Here is a 13,117-nt window from a genome sequence, read left to right as displayed (position 1 = left end):
CTTTCCGATTTTCAGCTTTTAATTTTGTTATAAGTTTAAAAGTCTGATACAAGTCATTAAAAAAATATGTGTAAAGAGTAAATGGATTTTGAATTCATGGCCTAGGGGACTTCTTTGTGATTAAAGTGAATAAAATATATGACTGCTTAAAGACCTGTTTTGCTCATTTGTTCTCACCTGTATGTGCTGGATCACTTAATCAAAAGGCATTTTTTAAGTGCCTTGATGTACCTGCTAAACAGTAAAACTACAAAGACATAAATAAAAGTCTCTTCTATTAAAGGGATTACATTCTATCCAATAAGTATGGTATCTCTAATCCCTTTTTTATAATGGGAAGGAGTTGGGGATTTTGCTTTTGAAAATTAATGTTTTTGAAATATTTCAAAGGATGCTAAGATGTAATAGGTACATTTTGAATACATCAGAAAAATATGAGATTACAACTACTGATAAAATGCCTTTGTTTTTTGTTGATTTCTCACATCTGTTATTCTAAAACTGCTAATAATTTTAATAAAACTAAAACTTATGTATTCCTCTTTCGTTTTCAGATTCACTAAATACATTGTATTGCTATGTTTCACTAAGTTTCTAAAGGCTTTGGGACTTTTTGAATCATATGATCTCTTGAAAGTAGTTCACATTGTACAGTTCATCTTTATATTAAAACTTGGGTAAGTTTTCAGAATTTTCTCCAAGTTTTTTATTTTATTTTTCACCTTGATAAAAGTTATATTTTCATGCATTATCTTTATTAGATTCAGAATAAACTATGTTATTCATCTAGCAAAACTGTTAAATACCTCTTTAAAAAGTAATTGACAAAGTTCAAAAAGTCTTATACCTAAATTAATATTAGATTGAGAAATCCCTTCCTCCCCCTTCCAAAAAAGAAAAACTCTTATTTTTTGTTTAAAGAAAAGAGTTATTTTACCAAAAGTCTTGCCAAAATGATCATCATTTTGTGCCATCATACAAATGCCAAGTCTCTTAATGTTATTGATGATAGAATTCATAGAAAATACCTTTGCTAGGGGGCCGGATAGTAAGATTTTTTTAGACATAACCAATATAAGAACTTATTTTTCTTGAAATAAAAAAGCATATGTATTATAATTATATATTTATAACAAATCATATGTTATTATGTTATATATTTATTATGTCTTATGGATATAAATAGAAATAATGGTAACTCAAAAAAAAGAAAATAATATAAATCCATTTTATCATTTCCCAGGAAAGAAACCAATCTAATTATACTATTTACATGGAAATTATGTCAATCTGGAAATCTAGAGAACCCCAGTTTATTTAGTTAGGAGGTAGAAACCCCAGGTTTTTACCTTGTCACAGGAGAGTTTCCCCCTGAGGGAAGTTCCTACTTCACCAGGCAATGGACAATCTGCTTCAGGTGGGAGATAAACCCCATCCAAGGTAAAGTGACTGGCAGCTACAGGCAGTGCGTCAGTGTCACCAGCTAAAGTTCCCAAGTTCGATCCTCAGAAGGAGGGTGTGATAAACTGGGAAAGGCTTCTGGAGACTAGAAGAGTCACTGGACTTTGAATGGAATTTATCTCCCACCTGAAGCAGATTGTCCATTGTCTGGTGAAGTAGGACCTTCCTTCAGGGGGAAACTCTCCTGTGACAAGGTCAAAACCTGGGGTTTCTACCTCCCAACTAAATAAATTGGGGATCTCTAGATTTCCAAGTTGACAGTATAATTATATCTCTTTATAGATTCATTCTGTATTTTAATTGAATCACTGTATTATTCTCAGAGTATCTCTGCCTTAATTAAATAATAGATTCCTATGTTCATTCCTACCTTCTGTTATATGCAGACTATAATGCATGAATTGATTTAGATTCTATTTGTTAAGAGTTGAGTACAAAATATATTTATAAAGTAGTGGCTGATTAAACTAGTGACTTCAATATCTTATAAACTGATTTTTAAAGCTATTCCAAAAAATAAAATGCAAAAATATTTTGAGTAATAATTGATTTGTTTTTGCTTTTTTTGTTTAAAACCTATTCTAATTTTTTAATGATACCTATTATATTTACTGTGCTAATATTTTTGTATTTGATTCAACTAGGTCTGCATTTTTCATGGTTTTGTTTCAAAAGCCATTTTCCTCTGGGAAAACTATTACAAAACACCAGGTGAGTTGCTTGCAAAATCATTTACTCTTGGCTATAAGGACAAAGGTGCTGGGAAAAGTAAAAGAAATAAGAAATGGGATAAATACAAATATGAAAAGGAATATAAAAGTTTAATAAGATATACAAACCAGTTTATTCTCTTTCAGTTGCAGTATTTACAAGTTTTATTATTTTATTATTTATTTTTATTTTATTATATATAATAAAATATATTTTTATTATTATATTACAAAATATACATTTGACATTTTAGAACCCATCATACAATGTCTTTAAACATCTCTTTCTTCATTGGGATATAGCTAGGTGGCAAGCATTGGGCTTGGAATCAGGAAGACTCATCTTCATGAGTTCAGGTCCAACCTCAGACACTTAATCAGAGGACACTCTTGGCCTCGGTTTCTCATCTATAAAATAAGCTAGAACAGAAAAAAATGGCAAACCACTGTGGTATCTTTGCCAAGAAAACCCCAAGATGGGGTCATAAAGAATTGAGCACAACTTCAAAAACAACTATAAGTGAAGCAATTATCTTTTGGGAGAAGCAGCAGATAGAGCACCAAACTTGGAGTCAGGAAGACCTGAGTTCAAATCCAGCTCTCCGGTGCTTGCTTTCTCTCTTTTTTTTTTCTTTTCAATTACATATAGAAACAATTTTTAGCGATTTTTATCTGACATTTTGCGATTCAGATATTCTCCCTGCCCACTCTGCAAGGCGCTAAATAGTGTGATATAGGTTATACTAGTGTTGTCAGACACTTTCTAGTTGTGTGACCCTGGGCAAGACACTTAACCCTGTTGGTCTCACTTTCCTCATCTGTAAAGTGAGCTAGAGAAGGAAATAGCAAACCATTCCAGTATCTTTGCCAAGAAAACCCCAAATGGAGTCATGAAGAGTCAGACATGAATGAAAAAGAACAAAATTTTCATTGTATTCTGGTGGGAAAATCTAGTTTTAAATCCTAGTTCTTCTGCCTTCTACTACCTATGTAACTTAGGGCAAAGAACTATCTGGACTTTTTTTTTTTTAATTTTTCAAACAAGAGCAGCCTTTTCTCTCCCTTCCCCTTCTCCTACCCCCTTGCCCCCCACCCAAAACCTCTGTTACAAACATATCCAGTCAAGAAAATAAAGTCTCAGTGAGAGGTCTGAGTTTATCACCTCCCTCATGAGTCCTGAGGGATTGTACTTGATCAGAGTTCCCAGGCTGTGTGTTTGTGTTTGTCTATGTCCATCCATGTATGTATTTGATTTAGTCAGCTCTGCAAGTTACTTACCTGAGTGTGGGTCTGAGCAAGAGTATTCTTTTTCTGGACTCCACCCTATCAGCCAGTGGGAAAACTCTATTGGCTTAGAATGGCAGAGTTGTACGTGTGTAAAAGTTAAATTTAGTCTCTACTGATAAAAATATTATAATTTATGAGATTTATTAAGATTATTAGAAATCAAGGAAATAAGAAAATACAAAATAAGAAAAGCACGTGCCTAGGACTGATTAGCCCATTCACAATTCACTTACATCATGTTGCAATCTCTGAGTAGAGGAAGAGAGCTCTTGAGAGGCAGAGAGCCCTTTAAATAATAAATTGTGATCTCGTCCAGGTGGAGACTCAGGTGAGATTATAGGGAATTCTGGGAAGTACCAAGGACTTCTGGGGATTGAAGTCTGGGGTTCAAATCTCCATTTTTTTACAGTGCCCTTTGGTCTGAGATTTCTGCCCTGCTTGTTTTTCCTTTGCTGGCTGGGCTACTTTGTTCTTAAGGTTTGGGATACCACAGTGCTGCTGCTGATTTCTAAACTTCCTCCATTCTCAGTCCAGGCCCTCCTCACCAGCAAATTCCACTTCCCTCTGTAGATTCTCTTCTCACTCTACCCAGAATCTATGACCCAGAACTGGATGGTTCACAACAAAGATGCTAGTTCATATCTGTCCCCATTACAGTAACTTAGTATTGGTCTGACAGTGCTCCAGGTTCAGTTTGGAATCTTATTGCCTTAATGAAAAGCTTTTCCCTCGGTGCTTATGGACTTCATTTAAATAATAATAACTGTAACAGTAATAACTGACCTTTATATAGTGCTTACTATATATACCAGGCATGATGCTAAGCATTTACAATTATTATCTCATTTGAGCCTCACAACAACTGTGGAAGGTGCCATTATCCTATTTTATTTTATAGGATACTGAGGCAAACATCAGATAAGGAATTTACCCAGATTCACACAACTAATAAATGCCTGTGGCTGGATCTGAACTCAGATATTATGACTCAGAGCCCAATGTGCTTGTGGAACAAGCTCTAAATTCTACTAGAATGTATAGGTACAGAATGTCTACAGCCTAGCATAGATGTTTCCAATTTTTGTTCAACATGTATTTAAGATCATTACCGAAATTCTTTCTCCCCTTCCTCTCTCTTTTTTCTCTTCCTCTCTATCCTCTCTCCTATATCCCACCCCCACTTTGGATACATTTGGACTAACATGGTAATCACTAGAAAAGAAAGAAGTCCTTAAAAGTAGAATATTAAATGTTAACACACTTAACATTTGAAGATCATGGAAGTTTTAACCATTCAAAATTCATAAGTATTCAAAAGAAAACTTTTGATCTCTAACCAGAAATTATAAAAATGAGGCAATATAGAACTCTAAAATATACTTAACTAAACAGATGAACCTAATATTTTTATTTTCCTGTGAAAATGTTATATTTTACCCATTTTAACTTTTTCACTACTCATTATTTTCCTGTAGATATTGTATTATCTTCATTTCTATAACTAAAAATATTATCACTTCTTTTTACAGTGGATCAAAATATTTAAACATGCTGTTGCTGGGTGTATCATTTCACTTTTATGGTTTTTTGGCCTCACTCTCTGTGGACCATTAAGGTAAATATAGATTTTTTTTTTTTTACAATTTTATTACATTAAGCAACATTGCTTGTTGCTTGTTTTGTATTTCAGTTTTATTCATCAGTTTGATGTCAAACAATGATAAAGAAGTTTAGCTTTATATAAAAAGTCCTAACACTTCTTGCACTAAGTTCAGTAACCACACAAAGATTTTTTAATTGGCACACAGTATTTAAGACCTTGTTGAAAGCAAATGAATCAAGGACCCCCAGACTTCAGTTTATATGGTAAGGAAATTATTCCTCATTTTTCAAATATTCTCAATTCAATATTCAAATTCCTCAAATTTAAACCATGCTTGATGGAGGAATAAAATAAAGGAGAGAAAAAGAAATCAAAGATTAACTCCTGAGTCTTTATTGCATTTTCTTTCACTTCCTTAAAGGGATACATGCAAATTATCAAAAAATTAACTGGAAGCTAAGTTTTTTGTTTTGTTTTTTAAGAAACAGCAACAAAAAAAATTTAAGTGCACAGAAAAAGATCATGAAAAGGAATGGCTACTGTTCTAAAAAATTAATATACTTTTTTCCTCTTATCAAATGTAAATAGTTGGGAGTTTCAAGTTTTATGATTTTATTCCTCATATTTGTTTATTTGAGCATCCATATTTGGGTTGTTTGTTTGGTTTTTTTAAGCCTTACCTTCTGACTTGAGAATCAGTACTCAATATGGATGCTAAGACTGGGTGGGTAAGGTGGTAAAAGCTGGACAGTTAAGGTTAAGTGACTTACCCGGGGTCACACAGCTAGGAAGTATCTGAGGCCAGATTTGAACCCAGGTCCTCTCAACTCCAGGCCTATATTATAAAATAATATAGCAACTTATGTTAAATGGTTTCTTATTCTCAAATAGAAACAAAATGATATTATTACCATGAAGCCTTTGGGGTCTAAGCACAAATTCCATTGTTTGTAGAAAGAAAATTAGTGAATAATTAAGAATCTGCTTTACTAATTATTTCTATATGGTTTCTATAATTTTGAGAAGTTCCTTTTTCACATCAATTTATGAAAGCCAAAGAAAACAACCTGATCTCTTTTCTCAGTTTACCTCAATTCCTGTGTGTGGAAGTAGTATAAAAAGCCGTTTGAATTGCTACCTCTTTTTGTTTTCTTAGGACTTTGCTGCTCTTTGAACACAGTGACATTGTTGTCATCTCACTACTAACTGTTTTGTTCACTAGTTCTGGAGGAGGACCAGCAAAGGTATTTTCCCCCCAGTTATCCCTTAATCTAAAATTGAAATCCTAAGTGTTCGTTTTCTCATTCAAAAGAGTAAAATAGATGCAATTGTCTTTTCACCATCTAGAAAAACTGTAGCTAATTTATTAATGGTTTAAGTAATAATAAGTGATATACATTTTACTGTCACTATTACAAATCTCTTGCTTCATATTTTTTAATTATCTTTTCCAGTTTCCATATTCTTTCCCTCTACCCTTCTCCCATTTAATGAGAAAGCAAAATATATGGTACCTATTAAAATCATGCAAAATATATTTCTATATTAGCCATGTTCAAAAAATTACGAGAAAAGTAGAGAAAGTGAAAAGAATTTTGCATCTCCGAAACCTCCGAATCCATCAGTTCTTTATCTGGAGTTGGATAGCATATAGCATTTTATGTCTTGAGTCCTTTAGAGGTCATTATGTGCTACCAAAGTTGCTAAATCTTTCACTGTTAAATGTCTTTATAATATTGCTGTTACTGTGAAGGTTGCATCATTTCATACAGATCTTCCAGGTTTTTCCGAAAAAACCAATCTGCTTCATTTATTGCTGTTTTTTAGGTGTGTCAGACTCATTTTGGGATTTTCTTGGCAATGATACTTTATGACTTACCATTTCCTTCTCCAGCTCATTTTACCCATGAGGAAACTGAGGCAAACAAGGTTAAGTGATTTGCCCAGGGTTGTTTGAACTTGGGTCTTTCTGACTTCAGGTCTAGTGCTCTATCCACTTAGCCACTCAGCTGCCCTCATCATATTCTGCAACTTTGCTAAAGTTGTTATTCGCTCATCATTTTCTACAGCATAAAATTATTCTTTCACATTTGAATATCATAAATTGTTCAGCCATTCCTCAATTGATGGGCATGCCTCAGTTTATAAAGACAGTTCGTGTTTGAAAAATATTTGATAGCTTTAATACTTCAAACAAAGCTATTCAATATACAAGCAACTTTCTGCTTTCTAACAGTCTATCATTTGAATGTTTATTCTTCATAATAGATATTATTCCCCCCATTTCACTGACTTCCCAGCTCCAATAGGATCGTATTGTTAATTGTCATAATTTTGACTGCAGAGATCCTAAAATACCTTCTGAATCATAAAAGAAATTAAATAATTTGTATATCATTCACATTGTCTCCTTAGATTTTATTATTTTTTTAAATTGTCACTATTCAATCCATTTCTTTGGTGTATGTGGGTAATTCCACTGTTATACCTCACCTCCACTGTTATACCTCACCCTGTCAAATTTAAATCTATCAATAATCTGGAGGCTTTCTCTTTAACATCTCAGGGTTTACAGATGAATTATTAAGGCTTTTGATTTGTTGCTTCTCAGTCCTATTACTTGTTCAATTCATCTCCCTCTCTAATCCTGTCCTGTATTGTGTCCTTTAGGCCACTTCTTGCTAACAGCTCATCAGATGCTACATAGTCAGCTTAAACCAACCTTGTATCTTTTTGTTGACCCTTGGGTTACTTTTTATTTTTAGTAGTTATGAGATGATCATGTTCCATCATTTTCATCCACTTAGTATTTTTTTCTTATTCATATGGATCCATGATCTCATTAATGTGGATATTCCCTCCAGCAATGCCGATCACAAACCATGTCTTCTTTCTCATTCCCTGGTTCTCTGATCAGTCTTCCATAAGAAAGTCACCCAGTGTGCTACAGGCTCCCTCGGAGTCCATCAGTGTTAAGTTTGTATTCTTACAGACTCAGGCCATCTGTAAAGGATTTGATTTAATATCCAAGACAACCATAAAGCAATATTGTTGGGATCATTTTGAAACTAAGATGTTCAATTTATTATATTGTCAAATGAGAAAATAGGCTGTGTATAATGGATATTCATGGTTTCAAATGCAGTCCTCTTTTTTCGTGGAAAGGAAACTAAAACAAGTTCTGGACTTTCTGCCACTGTGTTGGAATAAGCAACAGTGGGAATATTAGAGAGAGATAAGAAAGTGACAAGACTAATAGTTGGTGGGGGAAGGGGCACCTGGGAGTGGCAGTTGGTCTTGTGACTAGCACTTCCTTCCTGACATTGGAAGTGGGAGGAGTTTTGACTTCTTCATCTCTGGATAGAAGTTCCTCTGTTTTCTTCAGCTTGAAGAGACAAACCCAACCAGCTCTTCAGGTCAGAACTTTCTTGTTGCTTGCTGTCTACTGCTAAGATTTTGAAATTAAGAAAACTAGCACAGATATAGCATAGACAGGAATAAGAGAAACCCTCCACCAGCCTGTGAGGCCTGGCCTCAGCTCCAAAGCTGAGAAAGACTCCCATTTTATCTAGGGAAATTCCTCTTCCTTGATACCTCTATAATCCAAACTGGTTATTAAAATTTTTATTTGAATATCGCAATCAGATAAGAGGACTATCTTTTCAAGGGGCATAGAGGGAGCTGAACCTCAGAATAGTCACTCAACTACAAATGGTCCTTATCAGACCCCTGCTGGGCAACCAAAGTCTGGGGAAAGGCTTGTGCCTCAGGAGGGTCTGTGTTTTCCTGCTCTGGGGCATCTTCAGCATCAATCCATAGAGAAGACATTCCCACAGGCTATTATAAGTGGCCCATTTCTCAGGAACCCCATTTTGTTCAAAACTAGCCTCTCGGCAGGGGGCATCTCTCTCCTTTTCCCTCACTGGCAGCCATATTCCCTCTCTCCTTTCAACTCCTCCATTCTCTGCTACAAACCTTCTGTATTCCCTATTCTTCTTATCCACCCATCTTTCCCTATAAATATTACATTTTTCAGTGTACATGGAAATCTTTGATTGTCTAGTGTTTTTCAAGTACAGAATAAACAAAACAAATGTTATTTAAAAAAAAATAAAACATGGGGGCAGCTGGGTAGCTCAGTGGATTGAGAACCAGGCCTAGAGACGGGAGGTCCTAGGTTCAAATCCGGCCTCAGCCACTTCCTAGCTGTGTGACCCTGGGCAAGTCACTTGACCCCCATTGCCTAGCCCTTACCAAGACAGAAGGTAAGGGTTAAAAAAAAAACAGTATTGTTGAAAATCTGGAAAAAATATCAACATTACCAGTTAGTTACCAGTTAACATTAGTGTTAAAAGCTTAGCTATTTTTACAGTAGCTTTTGGGGGATCATTGAAATCACTGTGCAATTTCCTAAATGCAATTCAGACCAATGTCTTCCTCCCTGATTCTGAGTCTCGATTATTGCCTATCTTTGATTAGAGATAGATATATTGATAAACTAGCTATGAGCTACCAATCCAGCTGCATGAGAAATTGTGTGCAATAGGCACTTGTTACCAACTTTATTTTTCATTCTAGACAGTTATGACTCCTTCACACTTTCACTGAGGAAAAATTTTAAATATATTCTGAGACTCAGTGGAAATTGGCTGAGGGTCATTCACAAATAACAGCATTTGGAAAATGTCACCATTAATTAAGACTTGAAGTTTTATTTGGACATTACAAAAGATGTCTTCTGACAGTGTCCTTAAGTGAATACACTTCTCCTTAATACCTTATTTGGTGTTATCCAGGATGTTACTGAACAAAGTACATATCCTATTTTATGGTATGTTATTTGGCTGAGAAAAAATCCTGTTGAGTTCTTCATTTTCATCCTTTGCAATGGTCATTGATGTACAGGATGAAGTGATCTTCATATTAGTCTATTTATTTGCATTGATTGCAGGCATTACAAATTTGGTAAAATTTTAAGTTGTGTGTGTATATATGTGATAATTCTTATTCATATTAGTCAGATGAATCCATTTCCTATTTTTGTTAGAATCCAATTTCTAGAACAATCATGACTTAGTAATTGATCTTATGGTGCAACTCTGACTGTAGGCAGCCTTTTATAGTGAGTAGAATGTTAGGCTTGGAGTCAAGAAGAGTTCAATTCTAATCTGCCTCTAACACTTAGTGGCTTTTTGATCATAGACAAATTACTTCAGCTCTCTGAGGCTCAGTTTCATTAGCTGTAAAATGAAGATAGTATCTATAGTACTTAAAGAGTTACATGGTTCCAAGGAGATACTGCACATTAAGTGCTTGGCAAATTATAAAGCATTCAAGAAATGTCTGTTTATAATTAACTCAGCTGGTCCTCTGACAAGCACAGTTCTTTGCTAGCCCTATAATTTTGAAGTCTTTACATCTTGCTAATGCTTACAGTCCTCATGGCTCTGCTTCTAACTTTCTGGGCTTTGCCACCATGCATCATTTGCTACCTCACCTTGCAGTTTCCCTTAGTGCCTGGGACCTCCCTATCTTGTAATATCCATCCACCTCTGCACTCTTATGAACCTAGAATATCTCCCTCCTCTTTCTCCATTAACTTCTTCTAAGACCTACATTTTGCACAGGGGCCCGGCCCAGCCAGCTCTTGACTGCACTTTGGACTTCTAAACTTTAACGCTATGCCCTCATGGGGGTGTTCCCGTCTCCCCACCTTTTCAGCTCCTTTTTTTTTTTTAAACTCCTTTTGCTTGATTTTGTTTCTCTAACACATAGCACAGTACCTAGCACATAGTAAAGATTTAAATGCATCTTGCTTGGTCTTGCCTTTGCATCCTTAACAAGGGTACCTTCTTGTCAAAATCAATCTCTGGAACAGGAATTGAGTAGAGGATCTGGAATAAGAGGCTGAATTATCACTAGTTTTACCTGCTTTACCTCCTAACAGTTGATTAAAATTGAATTTGCAACTTGGTGAGCTATGTGTTTCTTAGATCCAGGCTTTATATATATATAAAATAAAAGTTTATTTAACTAAAAGGAGGAGGGAAGGGAAGGGAATCAGGGACTACCTTACTTCTAACCCCACCAAAAATATTAAAACCCTAAACTTTCTAAAATTATCCTAAACTAACTAATTAAAAGAGTAATTAAAGTTAGAGGGGGATTTGTAGACAACAGGGGCCCAAAGAAATCTCACAACCAAGAGTCCTTCTTTGCTCCAGATAGCAGTCCCAGAAAGATGTCACCAGCACTAGCAAAAATCCACTTTCTCTGTAGCATCAGCAGTAGGAACAGGAAGAAATATCAAGACAGCCAAAGGAAAGGAACCACTGGTTTTCTGCGTCCACCCCAGAAATAACAGACAGTTTATCCTGACAGCAAGGGAGAAACAGCTTCTCCTTCCTATGGAGTTTACCAACTGTCAACAACTTCCTCAGTCTCCAGTCCCAGCTCCTTGGAGTTCTGAGTAGAATGTTGGTCCTATTATTGCCCTGTGGGTTCTCTTTGCTTCTTGCTTTTGGCAACTTGCTTCTTGCTTTTTGCAAAGCTAATCCTTTACAACACTACTTGACAGTCTTTACCAGGTTTGGTAGGATTTCCAATTATCAGCTGTATACCAACTAGAAATTTTTGCTTACTCTCATTAAAGTATAATAATATAATGCCATGGCAATAAGGAAAAGAAAATTTATGTTTTTCAATATTATGTTTTAAATGTTTTCAAAATATTCTTCAGGACACAATTAGACCATTTGCTTTTATATATTAGTATTGAAGATATAATTTTAGGTCATCATATACTTATTTTCTTTTCAAATATGAATTTTCTTTAGAAATTTGAGAATCTATAATTTGTGTGTCTTCAGAATAATTTTACCATTAAATTTGATAATCTTGGAGAGTCTTCTAAGACCAGATAATCTTATTTCTTTTCAGACAAGAGGAGCTGCTTTTTTCATCATTGCTGTGATCTGTTTATTGTTTTTTGATAATGATGATCTTATGGCTAAAATTGCAGAACACCGTATCCTTTTGTAAAAGAGCAAAATCAAAGCTAGATATTTTTAATACTACAGCAACAGTAGAGTGGCAGTGAAAAAGGAAAAGTGGAATGTGATTAAATAGCACTTGTCATATTCAAAAATAGAAAAGAATAAAATTGTTGAAGATTTAAAGTTGTTTAATAAAAGTAATAGGTTTATTTTAAAACGGTAATTTTCCAGAATTACAGAGAACCTTCCATATTAGCTATATATTCTGAAATTTGGTGGTGGGGAGGTTGAAATATGAAATTCTATTCTCAAATAATAAAAGGTGATAGATCTACATCTAACAAGAAATACACCACTAGACCCTCTTAAATTAGGATGACAAACAACATGTCTTCAATTCAGCAAGCCTATATTAAGTGTCTAGGATACTCTAAGAGTTGATGTAAACAGTAAACACAAAAGCTACACAGTTCTTTCCCTGAAGAAGTTTGTATTTCATGAGGAAGGATGGAGATATGTAAAAATGGGGCAGCTAGATAACATGGGGGATAGAGTACTAGGCCTTGAGTGGGAAGGACCTGGGTTCAAATGTGACCTTGGGCAAGTCACTTAATCCCCATTGCCTAGTCCTTGCCACTATTGTGTCTTAGAATTGATACTGTGATAGAAAATAAAGGTGGTGGGTTTTGTGTTTTTTTTTTTTTTTTAGATATCTAAAGGCAATGTACAAAATAACTTCCTGGGGGAGAAAATAGGAATCATGATGTGGTACAGTGTAGAGAGTGCTAAATTTTGAGTGAGAAAACCTGGGTACAATGCGACTTTTGCCTTGAGCAAGTTACTTAATCTCTTTGGCCTTCTGTTTCTCAACTGCAAAGTGAGAAGGTTCCATCTCTAAATATGTAACCCTTTGGGTTTGATTTGATAGTAGTTGGGATGCTTTATGCCTTTTTCTTCCCACGTATCCAGGAATACTTTGCATATTATAGGTATTCATATTTGGTCATTGGTTGAAGTTGAATGCATAGCTACATGTCAACACCCATAAAATGGATTACCAT

The 13,117-nt window shown here is 35.0% G+C and overlaps 1 protein-coding gene across 1 annotated transcript in view; it reads left to right on the top strand.

The window, feature by feature from the left end:
- Positions 1-13,117, top strand: part of SLC30A5 (solute carrier family 30 member 5) — a 56,310-nt gene that overhangs the window by 17,484 nt on the left and 25,709 nt on the right. Inside the window, exons 2-6 of the mRNA XM_007486415.3 lie at positions 555-677; positions 2,106-2,172; positions 4,988-5,073; positions 6,218-6,305; positions 12,001-12,088. Of these exons, the coding sequence (XP_007486477.2) occupies positions 555-677; positions 2,106-2,172; positions 4,988-5,073; positions 6,218-6,305; positions 12,001-12,088 (452 nt within the window). The remainder of the gene's footprint in view (positions 1-554; positions 678-2,105; positions 2,173-4,987; positions 5,074-6,217; positions 6,306-12,000; positions 12,089-13,117) is intronic.

The sequence above is a fragment of the Monodelphis domestica genome, chromosome 3, assembly GCF_027887165.1.
Source record: "Monodelphis domestica isolate mMonDom1 chromosome 3, mMonDom1.pri, whole genome shotgun sequence".
Taxonomy (NCBI): Eukaryota; Metazoa; Chordata; class Mammalia; order Didelphimorphia; family Didelphidae; genus Monodelphis; species Monodelphis domestica.
Note: the sequence above shows the minus strand (reverse complement) of the source record. Positions and strands in the feature narration are given on the sequence as shown.